This window comes from Sebastes fasciatus, chromosome 15 (genome assembly GCF_043250625.1).
Source record: "Sebastes fasciatus isolate fSebFas1 chromosome 15, fSebFas1.pri, whole genome shotgun sequence".
In the NCBI taxonomy this organism is placed as follows: Eukaryota; Metazoa; Chordata; class Actinopteri; order Perciformes; family Sebastidae; genus Sebastes; species Sebastes fasciatus.
Genome location: NC_133809.1, coordinates 5,548,738 through 5,572,230, shown reverse-complemented (window position 1 = coordinate 5,572,230; position 23,493 = coordinate 5,548,738). Strand labels below are relative to the sequence as shown.

The 23,493-nt window shown below is 40.0% G+C and overlaps 4 protein-coding genes across 8 annotated transcripts in view; 3 read left to right on the top strand and 1 right to left on the bottom strand.

Moving 5' to 3' along the window:
- The first annotated feature begins 571 nt into the window (after positions 1–571).
- Positions 572–1,681, top strand: LOC141783517 (nanos homolog 1-like). The gene has a single exon (XM_074660877.1). The coding sequence runs from the start codon at positions 722–724 to the stop codon at positions 1,382–1,384; it is 663 nt and encodes a 220-aa protein (XP_074516978.1). The 5' UTR covers positions 572–721; the 3' UTR covers positions 1,385–1,681.
- A 4,789-nt stretch (positions 1,682–6,470) lies between these two features.
- Positions 6,471–10,406, top strand: neff2 (neuronal intermediate filament family member 2). Its single transcript, XM_074660963.1, has 3 exons — positions 6,471–7,623; positions 8,242–8,366; positions 9,268–10,406. Exons 1-3 carry the CDS (start codon positions 6,616–6,618, stop codon positions 9,326–9,328), a joined length of 1,194 nt encoding a protein of 397 aa, XP_074517064.1. The 5' UTR covers positions 6,471–6,615; the 3' UTR covers positions 9,329–10,406.
- A 2,998-nt stretch (positions 10,407–13,404) lies between these two features.
- mrps26 (mitochondrial ribosomal protein S26) lies at positions 13,405–15,951 on the top strand. The gene is made up of 4 exons (XM_074660878.1): positions 13,405–13,637; positions 14,941–15,087; positions 15,223–15,346; positions 15,513–15,951. The coding sequence occupies exons 1-4, from the start codon at positions 13,405–13,407 to the stop codon at positions 15,642–15,644; spliced, it is 636 nt and encodes a 211-aa protein (XP_074516979.1). The 3' UTR covers positions 15,645–15,951.
- A 1,538-nt stretch (positions 15,952–17,489) lies between these two features.
- loxl3b (lysyl oxidase-like 3b) overlaps positions 17,490–23,493 on the bottom strand; it is a 372,166-nt gene continuing 366,162 nt past the window's right edge. For 4 of the 5 annotated variants that reach the window (XM_074660842.1, XM_074660843.1, XM_074660844.1 and 1 more), the window contains 8 exons: positions 22,935–23,089; positions 21,997–22,167; positions 20,585–20,744; positions 19,938–20,181; positions 19,539–19,654; positions 19,023–19,159; positions 18,503–18,614; positions 17,490–18,408 (listed from right to left, as the gene is read on the bottom strand). In XM_074660842.1, coding sequence (XP_074516943.1) covers positions 18,335–18,408; positions 18,503–18,614; positions 19,023–19,159; positions 19,539–19,654; positions 19,938–20,181; positions 20,585–20,744; positions 21,997–22,167; positions 22,935–23,089 — 1,169 coding nt within the window. In that variant the 3' untranslated portion in view covers positions 17,490–18,334. Of the gene's footprint in view, positions 18,409–18,502; positions 18,615–19,022; positions 19,160–19,538; positions 19,655–19,937; positions 20,182–20,584; positions 20,745–21,341; positions 21,498–21,996; positions 22,168–22,934; positions 23,090–23,493 lie in introns of all 5 variants that reach the window. The other variant, XM_074660846.1, reaches the window with a different exon arrangement.

The following is a 23,493-nucleotide window of genomic DNA, read 5'->3' as shown; positions in this document are numbered from 1 at the left end:
TGTTCCTTTTTAAAATCTGTTTCTTGCAAGTCCCCTAGCTTCATGGAAGTGTAACACAAAAGCAGTGGAGGACCTTTTTAAATAAACTGTTTTTACTTCTGCTGGCATCAAACAAAGCATCACGTCTATTTCTGTAAATTAAAAACCTTTTATCACCTGGCTGTAAATTGAATAACGGTTGTTTTCTATCAAGTACACACCAAAAAGCACTTGTCAAAATAGCACCAATGATTAACTTTACCCTATATGGGTAGAAAACCACCCAAGACAAGAGGTGGAGAGGAAAATAGACATTTGCAACTAACAAAATTGACAAAACATAAGGGCAAAACAACCTAATAATAATTCTGAGAAGAAACATATATCTGTTTATCTCAACCAACAGGAAAGATAATTCTCTTGCAGCACAAAGAGATAGTCTTTCCGTGATAATAGTCACATCCTGGGAGGGGAAACTGCTTTTCCTCAGCTCAGTAACTCCCTGCTCTGCTCTGCTCCTATGGGGCAAAAGAGAGATAATCAAGTTGAACCAAACCACGCCTCCCTGTTTTATTCATTCTGGGGGCTTTATCAGCAGCCTACATGTTGACTGCTCTGCATACTAGACCCAGCAGAGAGAGAGAGAAGAGAGTCGAACCACCTCCACAGACTACCCATGCTGACAAACACACCGCCTTTTCTCCTCTGTGGACATTAAAACTCTGCAGCAGCTCCAGTCAGGATGGATTTTTTAGACAGCAGCGGCTCTCCGTACGACAACACCTTTAATTTTTGGAACGACTACCTCGGCCTGTCGACACTTGTGGCCAAAAATAAGATCAACAGCCCTTCGTCCTGCAGCCCCAACTCTATCACCGAGTCCCTTAAAGCGACTCTGGGCTTGGAGGACGACTCCCCGGTTTGCTCCTGCGTAATTGGACACGGCAGAGACAGCGATGGACACGTGGACTCCTGCTGCTCTCCACAGATCTCCATCTATGATCTGAAGGAGCACATCTCGCTGCTGAGGCCCTACGAGCACCTTACTGGGGATTCACCGCTGGGAGACAGAGATTCACCCCCTTATAGAGGGAGCTTCACTGGCCTGGATCTGCTCTCCATGGACAGGAGGCGCAAACAGACTCAGAGGGGCAAACCGGAGCCCAAGGTGTGCGTCTTCTGTCGGAATAACGGCGCTCCGGAGGAAGTTTACGGCACCCACATCTTGAAGACAGCGGACGGAAGAGTCCTGTGTCCAATCCTCCGGGCGTACACCTGTCCTCTCTGCAGTGCCAACGGAGACAACGCGCACACCATCAAGTACTGCCCGCTTTCTAGAGACCAGCCGAGCCAGAGAGTGGCAAAGGGAGGCAGACCCATTGGGAAAAGGATGAAAATCTTCTAAGCGAGGAGATGAATGAAGTTTGAGTTGCACTGTATATTACTTGTGTGTATGGCAGTGATTTGTTTGCCCCCCCCATTTCATGCACAAGACAAGTCTGGAGAGATTTTGAAAAAATAAGAATTTTTGTTTTGTATGTGCTTCATTTGTAATGTCTTATCTTGCAACAGGCAAGGCAAGGCAAGGTTATTTATATAGCACATTTCATACACAAAGGCAATTCAAAGTGCTTTACATATATAAAAACAAGATAAAAGAGCACAAAGTGCATAAGATAAAAACGAATAAAAGAATATAAAAGTTAAAAGAAAAAAATTAAAAACAATCAAAAGACAGTAAAGTGCAGCATTTGATCAATTACGAAAAGCGTCTGAGAACAGTTTTTGGTCTTGAGTCTAGATTTAAAAGTGGCCACTGTTGGTGCATCTTTGATCTCATCTGGAAGTTTGTTCCACAGTTGAGCAGCGTAGCAGCTAAAAGCAGCCTCACCATGTTTCCTTCCGACCTTGGGCACTACTATTAGATGTTTTCCCAGTGACCTGAGAGGTCTAGTAGGTTTGTACTGCTGAAGCATGTCTGAGAGGTAATTTGGACCCTTTAGTGATTTGTAAACAAGCAGTAGTGTTTTAAAGTCAATTCTGTGACTTACTGGGAGCCAGTGTAGGGACTGAAGTACTGAAGTGATGTGATCAGTTCTTTTGGTTTTTGTTAGAAATCTAGCAGCTGCATTTTGCACCATCTGAATCTATGGGCACATAGTTTACACTTGGACGCATTACGCGCAATATCTCCCCCCCTTCCCAGCACTCTTGGTGATCAAAGATGAACCAAAGTAAACTGTACAGATCGACCTGTGAATGAACACCTTCATGCTGTAATAATCAGAAGTTGCTGTTTCAAGAAGCACAGTGCCAGAGCAAACAGAACCTGTGCATGTCTAGGTGCCAACATAAATGAATATGCAGCAGCACTCCTGATATGAGATGAATGTTTAGTCCCGTTATTGGCCCCATGGATGTAAGAGGTCTGACAGGCCATGCAAGATATACTTCTTTATATTGAGCACAGTTTTTCTACCAAAGGAATACACTTTTGTATTGAAACTTAGCCTAAATTTCTGTATTGTTTATATGTTGGATGTCTTATGTGGTTTTATGTGGATAGTATTTTGCAGATTTCAACTGAATGTAAAACAGTGACATGCAGTTCACTTACATGCTCTTCAAGTAGCTCCCAGCTCTCATTATTAGTTCAGTTTCCTGTTCAAAAACACAGATGCTGAATATTTTTTTGTTTTTTTTTCACGTGGAAATATATTCCTGCAATTCTTGTAAATGTATAAAATAGGTGAACGATTTTAGCAATGAAAAGCCTGACATTCCAAAGTCTTTATCTGTCAATAGAAAATGTTTTATGTACTTATTTTTACCTTATGTATCATTGGGAAATATATTCACTGTAAATGACTGAATAAACATGTAATTTGCATTTTTCTTTGACTATTTGGGACTACTACTGAATCACTCACTTCGACATAATATGACTGAATATGTTATTTTGTGTTAAGATTATTTTGTCACACATCACTGAATAACTATTTTCACAACTGTATTTCTTATGAAAACATCTGAAATAGTCACACTGACATGTGATGCAAATGCGCCATCTAGTGTTCAAAACCTTAAATGACAATAGCCTTTATTAAAAGATCTCCACAGGACTCACATATCATAAGCACCAGGTTATTTAATAAAGATGATCTATAGTAACGGAGACAGTAAATTAATTAAAACCTGACAATACTTTTTATGATTTATGATGGATTGATTTTAGAAGGGCTGTCCTAGACTAAAGACTAAAGAAATTCTTAGTCGACTAACACTCATACGATTTTGTCAACAGATCTGTAAAACTTGAGTTTCTCCACAAAGAATCACACAAAAGCACCACTTTAGATCTTGTGTTTACCAGAGATGTGCTCAGAAGTTTCTTGGAAATAAGTCACTCAGCATGAAAAAAGCATTAAAAAACTACTAATCGACTAAAGAAATCTTAGTTGATTATAAAACCAAAACCACCAATTAGTCAACTGATCGACTAAGAGGGGGCAACCCTAGATTTTAGCCATGTGAGACAAGATCAGGAAGGTCTTTTAAAGTCAGCTCTTATCAGAAAAGTACTTGAAACTATATGACTGGTCCTGATGTGCGTATCCTCGTGTATCTGGGACTGACAACTTGTGAAAAATCTTAAGGGCAAAATTAAAAACAACCCCTTGTACCCCAAAGGTTCAGGCATGTTTGCATGTTGATAAGTTTAGTTTTCTTTTTAAAATCACGTTTACATGCAACACTATCTCAGTTATCAAACATCAAATGTTAGTATCGAGAGATGGGCCACTTAGAAACAATAAAAAGTTTTCCTTCTTATATTTCAAATGTTATATATGATTATTCACAGGCCTTATTAGGGAGAATTTCTTTACTGAGCAGAGAAAAACAGAAGATGAAACAACCCTGTCATACATGGAATAAGGCACTGCAGTTGAGTGTTTTTTAAAAGGCATTTCTTGGTGCTGTGAGCAAGAAAAATCTCATATTGTTCACTCACTGAGAACTACAGCTGATGGCTAAAACACTCAGGCAGTCGCACCAAATCCCTCCCGCTAAAAGAGGAGGAAAACGATTTTATTGTGTTTTTTGGTGAGCTGTCCCTTTAAATGTTAAACAGTCAATGAGATTCATTGACCTCTATTGGCAACTACTAAGAACTACAACAAGATAAATATATAGACCTTATCCCCCTCTACGACAGTTAACAATACACAGAGAAATGTGCCAAAAGTTGGGTGAGTGGAAGCCCAGTATTCATGTTAAACCTAACCTGACCTAATGGACCTTTAAGCTGCCTTTAAATTCTATATTCAATTTATAGAAGTCTTTGGATGTGACTGATACAACAGGCCTTTTTCACAGCAGACATTTTGACTTGTCAAAACAGGAAAAGCACGGGTGTTACTAATAATATTAATGATAGCTGAGTTCTAGTGATGGGCAAAGCAGTAGTTTTCAGTGTGCTGAATTACTAGAAGATTCAGATTTTAGTATCAAGGAGAGTGGTTCACCCGGAAACACCATGTTTTCCATTTTACTCTTTAGGATTTAGGAATATTCACAGACCTTAAGTTCTTCCTTTTGTGCAAACAAAAGACTGCTTGTGGGCATATTTTAGTAGAAAGCACCTTCTAAATAAAACTGTTTGCAATTAGATCTGTGGATTCCTGTGAGTAACAATACCCTATTTTCAAAAAGACACTGCCATTGAGTTTTTCAAATGTTTTTTTTTTTGGGTGCTGTGAGCACCACAACTCAAATGCCATTAGGTCAAACTGCATTAGCATCCACACTGAACCTACTCCATCTACCACACTAACCAAGGACAGGAGACGTCCTGTATACATCACATCTGTTGCGTTGCTTCTTCAATAGATAAATTAATGAACTAAAGCTTTAAGTGGCGAGAAACAATTTGATTGTCCTTTTGGGTGTGCCGTCCCATTAAATGTTAGGCAATGAATGACCGTCATTGACCTCTTTTGGCAAAGAATTGCAGCAACATAAATAAAGCATCTCCCTCTACAAAAAGCCTTTGGATGAACAATAATGCCACATTTCAATTGGATCAGATACTTAAAGAAACTTCTTATGTTTTAGTTTGGCAGGTGGTAAGATTTCAGTTTCGGGGAACAGAAACTGTTGGAGGATATTGCCTGGCTAAATGGTGTCACCTACTGGCATAATAATAGTAACTGGTAGGAGGACTCAAGGTGATGACTCTTCTCAAACATCCCATGCTTTATTCCCCAAATGTTTTCAGGCCATCTTGCCTTTATCAGGGTGGTCATTTTGATGAACTCACTGTGTGTGCATTCTCAAAGTTAGAAAAGATAGCTACTACTACTACTACTCTACTCTACATAAATTATGGTTATCTTGTGCACGGAAATCTTAATTACTTTCCCTTTACTGTCAGGGGTCAAATAGTGAGTGCTTGCAGAGCAGCAGGATTACAAATCCTGACACCCTCTAACGTTTTTAAAGAGACCGTCTTACAAAACCGTCCCCAGTCTGAAAATGGCTGCCAGCAGAAACGTGTCCTTGAGCAGAAATCTGAATCGATTCCCGTGTAAGAATGTCAACGCCTTTTTCAACACTAAGGGTGATTTAAAGCACCCTCTGACTCATCTCTGGATGTTAAACAGGAGGAGAGTTTCTCTGTGTCAGCAGATACAGATTCTTCCTCGGTGGTGTCTCCCACACTTGCTGTCAGAGTGAGGACATCAGTGACTCATCAATTTGCGATGTAAATAGATCAAGCAGATACATCTAAAGATACTGTGGGAACATTGCAGAGAGGAGATGAAAATGTAAATATCTTTAAAGTATAAACTAACAAAATAAAGCACCAGCTATCTGTTTAATGTTCAATTGGAAGGAAAAGGTCTTGATATCTGTGTATGTGGGTTTATTCAATCATCATTCATATGATTCAGATACAGTAAAGCAGAGGGCACTTATCAACCACATCAATCTATTTAAGTACCGAGCAGTCTGTATGGAAATTAATTTGTTTCCTATAACATTAAAGCCCTTAATGCCAGCCTGTTAAAGTGTTTGCCCCTTTACGCACTATGTATTGATTCTCTCTAAATGGGTTGTGGAAAAGATTTTGTTTCTCAGTCATTTTCACAAGGAGATTTTCTTCACTTTATAAATGTGGTTGTCTTCATTGCTTAAGAGATGCATCTGAGAATGAATTGAGGGCATAAAGTTGAGTAAAACATGCCTCCAGTAGTTAGAGTAAATGATTGCAATGTCATTTTTAGGGCAGATTATAAGAAAATCTGCACTACCACATCATCTCTGCCTGCTGAGGCTGAGAGAGAGTCTGAAAACCAACCTCCTCTCTCCTCACTGCAGCAGTCTGCTATTGGCCTGGTGGATGCTGACAGCACTGATGTTTCTCTGTAGTGGAGGGGGGGGGGTGGGCAGCATCTCTCTATAAAAGCCAGGGATCTGCAGCATCACTGAGCTGGTGCAGTGCAAACCGCCTGCTCATCCTCACCGATGGTGTGCAGAACAAGGGGGACATAAAAAAAAACCTTCTGAAACTAAAAACATCCACATCCTTTTTCTTAAACAAACAAAAAAAAAATCACCAACAAAAAATTCATCATGAGCTACGATTCCTTCTACTCCTACCGCCGCCCTTGGGACAGCTACAGAGGCTCCCAGTCCACCACCAAATCCTCCATGTCCTCCTCCCTCTACTCTACTCCTCGAGCTCCTCCGTCTGGGAAGAGGATCCTGAGGCTGGCCTCCCCTTCCCTGCCAGACGGGTCAGAGCGGATGGACCTGGCTCAGGCCAGCTCCCTCAACACGGAGCTGCTGGGCCTACGCTCCCAGGAGAGGGAGCAGCTAGTGGACCTGAACGACCGCTTCGCCACCTACATCGAGAAGGTGAGGCACCTGGAGCAGCAGAACCGAGCCCTGCTGGCCGAGCTGGATGCGCTGAGGAGAAGGCAGAACGACCCGTCCCATCTGCAGACGCTCTATGAGGGGCAGTCCCGAAGTTTGAGGGCCATGATAGACTCGGAGAACGGGGAGAAGATGAAGATGGAGGCGGAGAGAGACTACCTGCGAGATGTGTATGAGCAGATGAAGGAGCGCTTTGAGGATGAAGCGAGGCGGCGCATGGATGCTGAGGAGGCCTTGCAGAGGGCCAGGGAGGAGGCCAGCAGGGCCGTGCTCTCCAACTGTGACGCCGAGGCCAATGTAGTCTCTCTCTGTGATGAGATGGTGTTCCTGAAGAAAGTCTTTGCAGAGGAGCAAGTGGAGCTGCAGGCCCAGCTGCAGGTGGCTAACATCAGCGTGGATATGGAGGTGTCCCGGCCTGACCTCTCCACCGCCCTGCGAGACATCCGGGCACAGTACGAGCGGCTGGCGAACAAGAACATGCAGGCCGCCGAGGACTGGTACAAGAGCAAGTTCGCGAGTGTGGCGGAGATGGCCAGCAAAAACAACGAGGCCGTGCACGCCATCCGGGAGGAGACCATGGAGTACCGGCGGCTGCTTCAGTCCCGCTCCTCTGAGATCGAATCTCTCCGGAACGTCATCGACTCCCTACATAAGCAGCTGGAGGATCTGGAGGACACGCAGTCCAAAGAGGTGGCAAAGTACCAGGTGAATGAGGGATAACTGGATCCTGATCTGCATGAATATTCACCCAATAGGGGAATGTGAACCAGTATGTGGTACTCTGGTTATCTGCTCCAACAGCACAGAGAAAAGGGGCAGGAAAGATTAAAGATGGCGTGTAAAGGGTCTTGGCCTCAAGGTTGGACACAGAGATAAGATGGAATAATATTAATAGATGATACTCAGAATAAAAGATTACACTCGACACGCAGAAAGTAGAGAAACAGCAGGGAGAAGCTTCTTTTTGCTACAAGATGTAAATATATTCTCTGCCGCAGCTACACACTCTACACACTTTAGTGCTCAGCAGGAAGTGATGGCTCACAGCAGAGGTGAAAATCTGCAAGGTTACGGTCTGAATAAACTGAGAGAGCACAACGTAGCTCTATATATACAGTATATGGTAGCTACACACACACAAAAGAGATCAGGGAATTAAAAAAACTGCTTATGTTAACCATTTCCAATTATATTGAAGCCAATCTCTTCAAGCTAAAATAACCTAAAATAAAATATTTATCATAAAGTTGTATAAGTCTTTGTGTCTAGCATCGCTAACTGTGACATTTGATAATGAATGATTGTGTGTTTTTGCATTCATAGATGAGGATAAGTGAGCTGGAGCGGGATATCACCGACGCCAAGCATGAGATGGCGCGCTACCTGAGAGAGTACCAAGACCTTCTCAATGTGAAGATGGCCCTTGACATTGAAATAGCTGCGTACCGGTGAGATTGGTCTTTTGTCTCCACTAATATTTGGACTTAGGCTGTCAATCAATTAAAATATTTAATCGCATGACTCTGCATGATTAATGGCAAATTAATCACACATTTTTATCTGTTCAAAATGTACCTTAAAGGGCGATTTGTCAAGTATTTAATTCTCTTATCAACATGGGAGTGGGCAAATATTCTTGCTTTATGCAAATGTATGTATATATTTATTACTGGAAATCAATTAACAACACAAAACAATGACAAATATTGTCCAGAAACCCTCACAGGTACTGCATTTAGCATAAAAAATATGCTCAAATCATAACAGCTGTAGACTATGACTTGCCCCAAACTGTATGTGATTATCATAAAGTGGGCATGTCTGTAAAGGGGAGACTCGTGGGTACCCATAAAACCCATTTTCATTCACATATCTTGAGGTCAGAGGTCAAGAGACCCCTTTGAAAATGGCCATGCCAGTTTATCCTCGCCAAAATTTTGCGAAAGTTTGGAGTGTTATTTAACTTCCTTCGCGACAAGCTAGTATGACATGGTTGGTATCAATGGATTCCTTAAGGTTTATAGTTTCATATGATACCAGTATATTCACTCCAGCATTACAACTGAGCCCGCTCCGCTACAACCTAAAAATCGCAAGTCGTGTTAATGCGTTCAAGAAATTAGTGGCGTTAAAACAAACTTGTGTTAACGCGTTATCGCGTTAACTCTGACAGCCCTAATTTAGACATTTATCTTAATCAAACATGTATGATTTAATGACTTTCTCTGGGGCAACATGTTTTAAAAGACCTTGTTTATTATATTTCTAATCTCACTTGACCAACAAAAATGTGTTTTTTATTCTTTTATTTATAACAGTTAGCTCAAGGATAATCTGTTTTCTTTTCAGGAAACTTCTGGAGGGGGAAGAGATTCGTCTGGCTTACCCTTCCTTTTCCGCCCTAAACTAAAACCTGAATGTCGCCAGCCTGGCATCAACCTGAATTCTTCACACCCATTCTTTCCTGTCCTGACCTGAACATCACCCCTCTCCCTTCCCTCATTTGTTATACGTTCCCTCCTCTGTCATCCATCCCCCCCCACCCAAAATACTCCCTCCATCCTTTACTCCTCCCAAAACCCAAACGCAAACTAAAGCTCATCGTTCTCAAGACAGATGCGCCCTTGTGCTAAACAAGAGGTCCACCAGAAGTCCCCCTTCTTCTACACACGTTCTGACACCGCACATCAAGAAGATGGCAAACTGTAAAATGCAGAGTGGCTGCACTGCATTAGTTACATAGCTAAGTCGGACAGCTGTATTGCTTTGGCTGAGTTCCTCTCCGTCACACACGTTAAGGTCCAAGCAGCAGAGTTACTATTTGACTCTTCTGTTGTGCAAACATTTGACCAATTGTTTGTGAAGGAGGACAAATATCCCTTTTATCTCTCGATGCTTGGACTTTATCTGTGTTTGAACTGATGCAAGAAACCTGCAGCGTTATTGACCGGGAACTCTCCCAATCGATCATGCATTGTCCTGCAAACCTGGTTCTCTAGTAGTCAGTGAACCAGTAACCTTAAAACATTTACTTTCACTATATTAAAAGACCCATTTTTGTCCTTTTTAGTTATTCTTCCTCTGCATTTACGCAAATACTACAAGTTTAGGTTGTTTTAAAAACCAGAGTGAGTTTGGGTCTTTCTATTCGGCCGGTTATTTAAATTTCTAATGTCTTTTCTTGCATAAGCTTCTGGACATGTAAATGCTGTGGAAGACTAAATTGTTACTGGGTTCTCCTTTTACTCATGCAGTGTGTCTCACAGCTTATCTGCATTAGATTTGTTTTCTGTTCTGTGAGTTCATTCAAAGCTAAACGATGGAACGGAAACGGAAGTGCAGGAGCTCCTTGTTGTTTGTCTGCTGATGTTACATCTAGATGGCGCTTTTACATCCGTGAAACTAATACAAAGTCTGCACCATTATGTTCGGTGTAACTGTAACAGCCGGCAACAAGCTGAATAAACATATAACTGACCTGCAAATCAGTTCACGTCTCCTGTTTTCATTTGACACGTTTAAGGATATTTAGGACATTACAACAGGCTGAGGAGAAGACCTCATTTCAATGTTGTGTCTCCTCTGGACAACAGAAATTGTTGATTCAGACCTATTAGTAAATGACATATTTAATCAAGGTGTAAACTAGTAATGCAACACTTCAACAAGCCCACAGTTCGGTTTGTATTGCAGTTTTTGGGTCATGGTTTCAGGTTGGTTTGTTTTGCACATTAGGGGAAAGAAAAACAACCATTTCCGGTGTGTTTGAACTCCAAAATGTATAAATAGATTGATAGTAATGAATGATATTTCTATGAAATAAGGCAGGCTACTTAATGGTCAAGTAGGCTTATGTTCAGATAAATGCCTCTTCTATGTCTCTGGCACCTCATCAAATAATTAGCAGGCCCGGTGCAACGGTTCAACGAGCCCACAGTTCGGTTTGTACGTCATCGAACGGTGCAGTTCTTTACGGTTCGGTTTTGTATCCCCAGTGTATAGAGGTGTAAACATAAAAAATATGCAGCAGCTTGTGTTCAAAGCAGGTCAGAAACCTTCTATCATTAAAAAATATATATTTTAAAGAGGCAATTTAGACAAAACAGACATATTTTCAGAGGTAATCATACAGTTTGGTTAATCATCTCTCTGTTTTGAGAGCATTTCAATCAAAGAGCTCTTCTTCTTACCACATCAGTGATGATCTACAAACACCTGCAATATAAAACAATAGCAAAACATCTCTTCATCCTGCTTAGATTTCTCCTTACTTACAGCTCTCAATGTCACAATGAACGACACACAGCGGCACTGCACCATTTCCCATCATTCCAAGGTCCTGGCACGCTGACTGGAGCTGTAATGCGTTGGCGCTTTGCCTCAGCAGGATCATCAGTCACGAGGTTGACACCAGGCAGTCGACCGAACCCTGAAGACAGAAAAACACACAAACAAAATGCAGTTTTCACATTTATTTTCATTCCATATTGTGAGTGTATAACAGATCAGCATACATAACATTAAGTGTTGTGTCACTCACAAATCAGTTGATCTCTGCTCTTGAGAACATCTAATACAAAATCTTTTATTCTTAATATGAATTTTAAGTAAGTAGAAGTACTCTTATAACTTTACTGTTTTTAGGTACTTGAGTAATGTAATTTTCATTCAAATGGATTTCAATGTTATTTCCATTTACTCAACTGTACTTTAGTACAATTTTGAGGTGTTTATACTTTACTTGAGTATTTCCATTTTATGCTACTTTATTCTTCTACTCCACTACACTTCAGATGGAAATATTGGAGCCTATTTTTTACTACATTTATTTGATAACTTAAGTTATTTTGCAGATTCAGATTAATAATACAAAACATAATCGACAAAGAAGTGATGATATCAGTAATATAACATTATTCTGATGTAGGCCTCTGCATCACTACTTTTGGTACTTTTAAGTATGTTTTGATGCTAATACTTCTGTACTTTTACTTCAGTATTTCTACACTCAGAATCAGAATCGTGTTTATTGCCAGGTGTAAGAGGTATACACTAGGAATTTGCTTTGGTTTTGTTGGTGCAAATAAGCAGTATAATAACAAAAGAATAGATAAAAATGTTAGAATAAAATAAGAATTAAAAAAAATTGAAATTCTACCAATATACAATAAACAATATAATCTATAAACAAAAATAAACATGATATAAACAGATAGTGCAAACGCTGTGGTATTGCTGCTTTTAAGTAAAATATTTGAGTAGATCTTCCACCACTGCACATGTGTTTAACAAAGTAACTTCAGTCTTTATCAATGTACCTGGTTCCTTCTAGCTGCTAAATAACTGTTAAGCTAACTAGCTAACTAGCTTCGTAGCTAGCTATGTGCCACTATTTGACTATAGTTAGCTCACTGACTGAGACTCTACTGGTCGTTATATTAAAACAACACCGGTGCAAGTATTGGAAAAATCATGCAAATAGTGATACAAGCACCAAATTTGGCATGATGACTCCTGAGGGGACGCCAAGGGGACGCCAAGGGGACGCTCAGCAAATATGAACGATTGGCCACTTTAAAATCCGAGATGGCCGCCATTTTTCAAGATGGCCGCCAAATTGACCTGCCGATAATGGTTTCTCTCATAGAAATTCATCTACTTGGTCGAGTAGTTGAATCAGTAGTCCAAAGTTTCCTTCACTGAAAGAAGCTCCATATCCAACACCAGGTGCTAGAACTGGAACTGTGAACTCTCAAGCCGCAAAAAACACAAAGAAAAGACTCAGCAGACCGCCAGAAAGAAAGAAAAAACTTATTGTAGGATGTTAAAGCTGTAAAAATTAGATCAAGCATACAAGAAAACATATAACTCTACATCACACATTCAAAGTACACGCATTTCCTTAAGAAAAACATTCTCCGCGAGTATATTTGACAGCCATCTTGAAAAATGGCCGCTAAATTGCAGTTAAAAATTGTTAAAACTGTCAAAATTAGATCCAGCATGCCAGAAAACATATCATTTGACACCAAGATCACTCAAATCGATCAAGTAGATGAATTTCTATGAGATAAATCATTATCAGAAGGTCAATTTGGCGTCCATTTGGATTTTTAAAGTGGCCAATCGTTTATATTTGCTAAGCGTCCCTGTCGGCATTCATCATGCCAAATGTGGTGCTTGTATCACTATTTGTACGATTTGATTGAAAAATGTATGTTATATGCTCCACTAAAGAGAGTCCTTACCTGTGAAAACTCTCCTTTAAAACACCCAGAAGGAGCAGACTGTTGAAAGCTGCCGCCTCCAGATGGCGGTAGAGGATAAACCTCTAACTACTTCCGGCGGTCAGAGGACACCAACATGGCCGCCGCCTTCTGTGGATAACATGTCTGTCTCAATGTGAACGTTCAGCTGCTCTGACTAACCGTTAAACTCACTGAGAGACTGTCTGTAACACCTGTAGCGTACCGTTTAGACACCGACATGTTCCAGGTCCTCGGCGGGAGGAGCGTCCAGGCGGCCCGGCTGCTCCTCGCCTCCAGCAGCAGCAGGAGAGCCGTTCTCCTGGAGTCTGTCCGCGGCAGAAAGTCCCGCACCGACCCGGTGGCCAAGTCCAAAGAGGGACGGATCAAAGTGCCTCCTCCGGTGGACCCGGTGGAGATGGTCGTCATGAAGGAGAGATACACCGAGTACCAGATGATCATGAGGGCGCTGCGGTACGTTAACGACCACTAACGGTTATTAACTGACAGACCGGGACGTTTTAAATCTCTAACGGTTATTAACTGACAGACCGGGACGTTATAAACCACTAACGGTTATTAACGGTTATTAACTGACATGTCTCAGACCCCGGATGTTAACAGGTCACCAGGTGTTGTGGTAAATTCTGTTCCTGCTCAAAATCTGTGCCCCCAAACAAATGTTGGACCGGAAATTGTTCCTCAAACTTTAATTTGTTTTACCTTTAAACCCCATCTAATAAATGAGCCAGAACCTGTCAAGAGGTGCTGCAAAATTTAAAGTATTATGCCAAAATTTATATTCCCACCCTTGGTCAAATTTATGCTGTGTCAAAGGTGGTATTATTTATAAGAAATAATTATAATTATAATAATAATAATAATAATTGGAATAGGATGAGATAAGACAAATATTAACAAAGATTGAGATATTACTCACTTATAACAATCCCAGTTTCTCGGCAGATGGAATTTACATAATTAATTTGATTAATATCTTCCCAAAATATTATATCCATGAAATTATATGACTTAAAAGACTATACCCTTCTTTTATACTTTTAAAGATACTGATTTTAAAACATATTTGACAATGATTGAAAACTTAAAACTCAAAAATTCTAAATTGGCAAGATTATTTAGACATTTCAAATTTATTCCAATTAACAGACCCCGTATTTTTAAATTGTATTTATTTATGTTATTCATCTTCTTTTCCTTTCTTTACATTTTATTTGTTGTATAATTTATTTTATTTTTTATATTATTTTTATACTGTGAAATATATTTACTGAAGTTTTTACGTTATAAACCACTAACGGTTATTAACGGTTATTAACTGACATGTCTCAGACCCCGGATGTTAACAGGTTAACAGGTGCTGTGGTAAATTCTGTTTCTGTTTTTATTTCCCTCAAAAAATACAACAATAGCAACATGACTTTACTCTGACTTTGCCTGTCATTACATGTTCCCTTAAAATAATTGTCTGTATATATATGTCTATTAAACATACATGTTTGGTCCTATAAGAACCAAAAGAAGGGAAATAATCCATAGTTGCAGCCTCGATATAAAAAATATATAATATATATAATAATATTAAAAATAATATTCCTTAAAATTATTCATACGTCATGTCGTCAGAGTTGTGAAATATTGTGTTTTGACACCGAAATACAGTTTTAAACATGTATTTTTAACATGTAAATATTACTTTTTTAATATTTCGGTGTCCTTTTTAAATTGACGTGGTTCTCTCCTCTGTGTTTGTCAGTCTGGAGTTTAAGGAGGAGGTGCTTCGGATAAAGTACGAGGAGGAGACGGGCTCCCTGGCGGAGGAGAGGGCGAGGCAGGAGGCGGAGGAGCATCGCGCCCTCATGGCCTTCAACGACCACGAGAACCTCCGCTTACTCAAACTCAGGTTAGAAGAAACCGCATTTAAAGATACGATCAACTGTTCTTAGTTTTGTATCTTGTTTCCAACTGTGTGATTTTAATGCTTCTGTCCATTATTTTCCAAAAGTAACCGCTCAACTTCTCCTCTGTATCTTTTCAGGGTGTTGAGGGTCCAGAAGGAAAAGGAGGAAGCTGAGCACCAGCGGGTAGAAGCTGCCATTCAGCGAGAACAAGAGCAGCAAGAATTTATCAAGGAAAAAGAGAAGGAGATTTTGAAGCTGCAGGTATGATTTATCTCAATCTTTGTTTCTGTTTTCTTCCTGCAAACTGAAGTGGAAATGTTTTATTAAAAATGACAGTTCTTTAAGCTACTTTTGCATGTTTTTGTTGAGTGGAAATCAAAATAGCATCCTGTTTTTATTCCTAAATACTGATGTGACTCTCTTACAGGAGGATGCAAAGAACTTCATCACTTTAGAGAACTTGGATCAGCGTATAGAAGAAGCTCTGGACAATCCAAAGAATTACAACTTTGCCATCGACAAAGAAGGGAGGGTTGTTAAACGGACAATGCTGCAGTGAAACATCAACACCGACCTTTTAGGAAGATAAACGAAGACAGAAAAGCATCATTCAGGACTGTGATTTTCTTCAACTAAACAAAGAAAACATTCAGCTAAGAAGATCATCGTACCCGTCAAACTAAGAAACATCATCATTAGCAGATAACTTATAGAAAGCTTCATTTTCCTGCCTTTATTTTTCATGTTTCTGCTTTATATTCTTTCTTATTTGAGTGCTCTACTGTCATCATAACGTGTTCTTTTCATCATCACTGTCTTCTCATGATATGTATGTAAAGTAAATGTTCATTGGAATTTCCACTAAATTAGTCTGAATCTTTTTTTGGCAGTATAGAATGAAAATGCAGCTATAACTATAGAAAGCAATGCACTATAATTCATATATAACCCACATAATCATTTAACTTTCCTATGATATAATACGAACCGTTGTATATACGTTGACGTACTCAGCCTCTAAAACTGAATAAGAGCTGCTTGGAAACTTTCTAATAATTAGAGCTGCAACGATTAGTCGATCGACGGAAATATAATCGGCAACTATTCTGATGATCAATTAATCATTAAAAGTAATTTTTTCCATGCAAAAATGGCAAAACAAATTGCTATTTTCAGCCTCTTAAATATGATGAGATACTTTCTCTGTTTTCATATTAAACTGAATATCTTTGGGCTTTGGACGGACAAAACAAGACATTTAAAGACATCAACTTGGATTTTGAGACACTGGGATGGACATTTTTCACTATTTTCTGATATTTTATAGACCATAAATTGACAATGAAAATAATCTTAGTATGTCCCATTTGTATGCAGATTGCATGCAACAGTACATAGTTTGTAAGGGCAGCTGCAGTATGTACTAAAATTGAAAAATAATAAGAATGTGATTTGGAACGTAGCCTTAGATTAGTTGTTTTGGATTCTAATGAGGTTTTTCACATCACTCACATCCTTTGTTCCTGCATTTGCAGCTGCAGGCCTATAGGAGACACTGTGTGCAGCTCTCCTCACTGTTGTCAGTGTTTACAGTCAGACGGGTACTATTAAGCTTCTCATGTGTGACAACAACTCGCTGCTGAACCAGAGTTAATCCTCTTCCGTCAAGCCGATAGGATAATGATGGTCAGAGATGAAACTCTGCAGCAGCTTCAGGGTCAAGAGGGCAGAAATAAACAAGGACTTATACTTGAAATAATACCAAATAAATAGATAATATAAATAAATAAAATGGTCAAATGTAACTTGAATACATGGTTTGCAGTCAGGGTTAAAGAACAGCAGTTCCTCTAAATGTTTTACCTCCACAGTGCTCAGTGATAACGGTAATATACATTTAGTGGTGTTATTATTGCGTTAACTTTGACAGCACTAATTTAAACATATGCTTGTATGTTCAAATGTGTGAATTAGAGTGTAGTTATATCAGCCATTTAATGTTGACTGGGAGAACAGCTTGCCTGCTGTTACTGTAACATTCCTGAGGGCGGCAGCAGAGGAGCATTTATATATTAATAATCATATTAATAGATTTCTATAGTATATAGTATTTGTTTTCAAATTTTTATTGCCAATTTTCCCATTCTATATTTATGTTTCTGGACTTTTGCAGTATTTGCTTTTATTTTCTCTTACAATGTTTATTGTTAGGCACCAAAAGGCAAGGCAAATGCCTCTGAAAAATATCCTATTGTTTGAACTGGTCACAAGTGGTGAACATTTGCACCTAAAGCAGACTTTGTTTTAAGGAGTCACAAGCTAAAAAAAGTTGAGAATCACTGCTCTAAACCTTCAAGACTGACTAACACGGTTTGTAATCAAATAAGTCTCTGATGCAGCACAATTATCATTCCTCCTTTTTATTCGGTGCAGCGGGTGTGATTACATCAGCATACATACAGACATTCTTGAGGGTAATTGTAGTTTCTATGATCTGACCCTAAATGACTATTATTAATTATAATACATACAGACTAAAGCTACAGATTGCTTCAAACTGGCTCCAAAGCAAACTGATGATAATGCTAACGACCAAGTGTTGTTCTTGAGCACCTTGATATACGCAATAAATACATTCACAAGAAAATATAGAGGCAGGCGTGTTACGACCAAAACTATCTCTGTGAACAAGATGGCTGAAAACTGAACAGTGATTGATGTGAAAACCTTCAATCCAGAGTGAAATGTCCAGGTAATAGTTACTGTTTTGCTCTGAGGAAATCAGAAATGGGACAGTCTACCTCTTCTGTCCATAATACCCAGTATGAAGTTTCACTCTGGACCAGTAAGACTTCCACAGAGCTGCATTTGTTCCTGTTCCTGCCTCAGTTTTTAAATGTGTTAAAGCTAATGCTGACACCTCAGGTAGTTCTGAACCTGTTTGCTCCAAGTAAAACAATCAAAAACAGGTTATAAAAAAATAACGAAAATAACACCTCATTCATAACATTCATTGTAATAAAAATATAGCATTAGCTCACATTAGCACTTGAAGATTCAAGTATAATATACGACACATTCACCGCAGGAAAATACTGTTGGCTTCTTCTGTGACTCCAAATAACATGAGGGGGAATCCACTTTGGTACCTGAAAATAAGAAGGGTTTGTGTCTTGTATTTTTGAGCTAGTGAGGTGTGTTTTTATTCCTCGACTCTGGGGCTCATATTTGTTGTGATTTTATTGTTGATTAAGGAATCTGGTTATTCAGCTGCCCGGGGTATTTCTCAAACCTCCTCTCTGCCTCCTCACTGAACGCATCACCTGCAGCGATTAAAAGACAAGTTAACAGCAGTTTAAATATAAGACACACATTTAACATTAACATCTGGTAGTTTTACTGTTTTTGAGTGCTTACCAATGTGGCAGTTATGGAGCCAGATTCGATGGCCGTCATATTTGCAGTTGCATTTCATGGCGTTGTTGGTGAAGTCGCTTTCAGCCACTTCCATATTTGGATTGATAACAATCTGAAGAGATATTAAACATAAATGGAACATTTTTATAACAGAATAAAAAATTACAGACATTAAAAACACATTTCACCCATTTTGTGGTTGAAAGCTGGTGTCTGGGAATTAATTGCCTACTGTCCAACAGACAGGATTTATAAACTTTTTAACATTTTTAATAGGTATGAATGTACAACAGAGGCTTTGTTGTCAGGTTTCCCTTTACAAATGATTTCAGTAAGTTGTCCTTTTCCCTCCAAAATCATCTTTCCTGAGAAAAATGTACCATATAACAGGTGATGAGCAGGCCCTCCTAAATGAAAGCTACCTCCCAATGAGTACAGGCAGGCTGTCATCAACAGGGCTTTCCACAAGGATATGTACGTAGTAGCCAGCCTGTGGGAAAATTGAGCCGCACATGCTCACCTGCAGAATGTAGTTTCCAGGTCTGACGTCTGTGATGTCGATCCACTGGCAGTCGATGTCGTGACGGTACAGATCCCAGCAGCCCACAGTGATGCCCTGATCACCAAAGTTGGCGCACTCGTACCGCTTAGAAACACCTGGGTGGCAAAAAGATTCATTGATTTTAAGATGCATAACTGAATCCATAAAAACAGACTTACATACGAGGTCATCTTTAGAAATGACCCCTATGATTCAGGGATATTTATTTAGACAAATAAAAGATCATTCTTGTCTAAACGTGACATTTGATTTACTCACAAGCTGCCCAGATACACGCCCTCTAAACCTTAAAGATGGCAGAAAATCCAACCTTTATCTATGTCATTATTATCACTTATTTAAATAGATGGGTCAGCTCAGATAGCGTCCTGAAGTGTCACCCAAACTTTCTGTCACTGCTACATGACACGACTCCACCCGTCTGAATGAAAACAGATCGAGTGGTTTGACTGTAACCTGAAGCATCAGACTCACCCTCTTGACAATCTGTGTCCTCCAGACAGAAGCTGGCTTTGTGTCCCTCGGCCACTCGGGTACCGTTGCCGTTCAGCAGGTCATAGTGGGTGAAAATATCCATGCTGTGGTAGTGGCTGTTTAATAATACAGAGAAAATGTTGTACAAAATTACAAAAAAATCATTTTCATAGTCAAAGTGGTATCACAACTGACAACAAAAAACAAGCACTTTTTATTCCACACACTTTAAAATGAATTCATTATGTTTGGTGGAGACTTGATTTTTTTCCTGAAATAAATGATAATATGTTTTAAAATCTAAAGTGTTCTACGGTTGTTTTAGTGAAAATAAGATGACAGGAAAAAGGGTTTTATTCATCCAAACAGTTCATTTGAAGTTAATGAAGATATTATTACCCATGACAGGCGTGCCAGACCCACGAGTGGCGCCCGGCCTTCGGCTTGAAGTCGGCCCGGCCGATGTTGTGGATCTGGGAGGAGAAGCGCAGCAGGCGTCGGTGTCCGTAGGGCCAGTTGGCTTTGGCTGCAGACTTTGAGAGGCAGTCCTCCTCGGCGGAGCAGTAGAGCATGTGCAGAGGACGGTCTTCGATGTAAACCGTCTGCTGGACCAGAGGGGCGTTCAGGACGAGGTCGGAGGTCGCTGAGGACAGAGGGAGCAGTAGGATTAGGTTTGAGTTATGCTCCTCATGTTATAATACAGTGGTCGAATGTAACTATGTACATTTACTCTAGTTCTGTATTGAAGTATAAATGTAAGGTACATGTACTTTACTTGACTATTTTCTTCTCATGCCACTTTCTACTTCTATTCCACTAAAACAACAAGAGAGGAAAATTGAAAAGAGAGAGCTCCTCCCTTTGAAACAGGACGTTGTAACAACAGCAGGTTAAAATGGTTTCCCTCATAAATATATGTTGGATTTTGATTCTGGACTCTGTTTTCTTTCGGCCCTCTGAGTTTCAACAGGTCAATAAATGATGCGTACGATTGTCAGTCAACAGAGCAGTTTGTTTAAACATGTCCTATTGTTTCTGTCACTCACTGTCAGAACAGATGACTCCCGCTGAAAACTTAGCCGCCGCTTTCTGGCAGCTGACCGTTTTGTGATGCTGGCACTGACTCAGAGACATCTCGCTCCCTGTGCACTTCACGCCGCTCATTATCATCTCCGTCACGTTACTGCTGTCCCAGTACCACGTTTCCTTAGATGGGGTTAGACAAACAGACAAACATGCAAACAGAAAACAAACACAGTGCAGCGATCAGGAGAGAATCTTTCACAAACGGAGCTGCAGAAAGTTCAGAGAAACAGATGTTCATGACTCAGTTTTGGCTGCTGGCTGAGGACACCGTGTAAACAGTGTACACAGTTCACAGCTGAGTTTCAAAGCTTCAACAATGAGCTGGGATTAAAATTTGGGATGTGGAGGAGCCATTGGGTGTCAGGAAATCAGGAATTGTATCTTTAAGATAGCTGAAACTTTTTCTTTTTTATATCAAACTGCATTTTGTTACTCTGGAAATACTGGAGATAGTTCATATTCATCCACTGAAACAATCAAAAAGGGCCGATAAAGGCACATCAACAATAACTTACTATTTTGGGGATTTTGTCTTCTTATGTTTTCTTTTGTAATTATTATTTAATGTCCTGTCAACGATTCTGCCATCCTATTATATTTGTTTACTTTCTGTGTGTTTTGTTCATGATGCCATCTCGAGATGTTCATCCTATAAACAGTACATTTGTTCAACATCTCATTGGGGAACAAATGTCGTCATTCTTCGGTCCTACTCACAGTGATGGCATGCATGGAGTATCCCAGCCCTAGCTGACTGCAAACCACCATGGCTTCCTTTGTGGTCCAGCCTGTGCTGCACACTGTGCCCCACTTGGAGCCAACCTGAACCTCCACCCGGCCCTCATAAGTGGTCCGGCCGCCCACTATCCGGATCTGCAGAGATGCCCTGCTGGGAGTCAGTGAAGGGACACACTTCCTGTCCTATCTTTGAACTGTCTGGGTTCAAACTGTTCATATACACTCCTCTGGCAGCAGATAACGTGATGTTGAAGCAGCAGTTTTGGTTAGTTAGACTTATCTAGGCGTGGAGAGCGTCAACGTGGTTTCCAGATGAGGTCACTACTTGGCTTTAGTGGTGAGTGGGTTTTGTGTTTGATTAGAAACTTCATGTGAGTCTGTTTTGGTCTTAGAAAACTAAAAGAGCATCATGGTTTCCATGAAGGAAAAGAAACATCTACTGCATATGGAAGTTATAATATAGTGTCACACATTAATACATGTTCAAGTATATTCCACAAATATATACACCAGAATATATTTGAACATATATGCATAGAATTGACAGTATATTATATTTGCATATGTCAAATATACCAAAAGGCAACCCACTGGTCTAAGCACAAAGTTGTCCTCCGTGGTGTTAATAACCTACTTGCACGCCCTGGTTAGCGTAGCCCAAGCCCAGCTGCCTGCAGACCACCATGGCCTCCTTGGTGCTCCAGGTCTCTCCACAGATCAGACCCCAGCTCTGCGTCCCATTAGAGTCTAAGCCCAGCACCTCCAGGCGGCCCTCGTAACGGGTCCGCCCTCCTGTGAGTCGGACCTGTGCGGGGCCGAGGGGGGGGGTTAGAGACCATAAAGCAGAGCGTAGATACACAACGGCCGGGCTAGATAAAAACTCCACTTTTATCTGTTGGTGTAAAATCTTAAAGGAGATATGGTTCACGTACTATGGAACTCAAATTGAAAACTATCAACAAGATAAAAGTGTGCTCTTGCAGAGTTTTTATCCCACTTAGTCCGGCCTCTGTGTGTATCTACAGGAAACATGGAAGAGTATAATCTGGTAAAATACAAACTGCACAACCAGATATACTCTGTGTTAAAAGGAAATCACTGCTGTCCCAAAAAGAAAAATACTTTTTTCACTAATTTTTCCAACAATAAATTCGGTCTGAGCTGGTTTTAAGCAACTGGACTAATTCAGAACATACATGACACGACGGTTTCTCGTGACAGCAGTGAAGAAGTATTGGTTGAGGGTGAAAATGTGAGATTTCTGTGAGTATCAGCTTTAAGTCTAACATGTTAGTGCAAACTGAAAGACTTCTAGAGCAGCAAAGAACTAAATTAATGTAAAATACTATTAACACAGTATACACAAGACATTTTTCCAGTTCTTTCTTATGCTACATTTATCAAAGCAGAGGAAAATAAATCTGATGCAGTTCATTTTCAAATCTACATCATTTCTTGTACTATCTGAAGCAATAAATATTATAATAATAGTATAAACAATTCAACCAACTTTCTAACTTTAAAAGTTCAATTTTAAGATGAAACATTGAAGTAAGAAGGTTCAGCTCTGACCGAGTTCTCCAGTCCCAGGTAGGGCACGTTGCAGCGGACAGCAGCGTCTTCCATGTGCTGACAGTCCTCTGATGTGATGTTTTTAAAGGGGCAGTTCCAGATGGACTTCTCCACACCGACGCACTTCACCTCGTTCATGTAGATCGGACCAATCCCTGGATACACAGATAGACACACAGACAGAGAGCAGCTTAAAACTCAGAGAACGTAGACTTGTTTATGGACTAGTTTGAAGTTCTACCAGAATGTGATGCTAGTCAAGGAAAAGTGATGGTTTACACCCAGTTTTTCACTTCTATATTCACAGTTTCTTGAGCAAATAATACATTCACAGCTTCTTAAAAAGATTACTATTAAATTAACAAATGAAGTCGTCAGAACTCGTAAATAAATGTGTAACACTTTTAATGATGCACAGCAGCAGAAGGAAACATAAGCGTTTCAGCCTCAGCGTTACAGAATGAAACTTATTTGCGAGTGCTGATGACTTAATTTGCTATTTTTGTAGTTTTCGGGTTGTCGGCCCATTATACTCCAAAGACAATTGAGTTGAGTCAGT

Excerpts from the sequence above, each read along its gene's own strand:
- LOC141783517 (XM_074660877.1), top strand. The coding sequence starts at position 722 with ATGGATTTTTTAGACAGCAGCGGCTCTCCGTACGACAACACCTTTAAT.
- neff2 (XM_074660963.1), top strand. The coding sequence starts at position 6,616 with ATGAGCTACGATTCCTTCTACTCCTACCGCCGCCCTTGGGACAGCTAC. Across the intron at positions 7,624-8,241 it reads AAGAGGTGGCAAAGTACCAG|ATGAGGATAAGTGAGCTGGA; the intron begins GTGAATGAGGGA and ends TTGCATTCATAG. Across the intron at positions 8,367-9,267 it reads ATTGAAATAGCTGCGTACCG|GAAACTTCTGGAGGGGGAAG; the intron begins GTGAGATTGGTC and ends TTTTCTTTTCAG.
- mrps26 (XM_074660878.1), top strand. The coding sequence starts at position 13,405 with ATGTTCCAGGTCCTCGGCGGGAGGAGCGTCCAGGCGGCCCGGCTGCTC. Across the intron at positions 15,088-15,222 it reads CTCCGCTTACTCAAACTCAG|GGTGTTGAGGGTCCAGAAGG; the intron begins GTTAGAAGAAAC and ends GTATCTTTTCAG. Across the intron at positions 15,347-15,512 it reads AGGAGATTTTGAAGCTGCAG|GAGGATGCAAAGAACTTCAT; the intron begins GTATGATTTATC and ends ACTCTCTTACAG.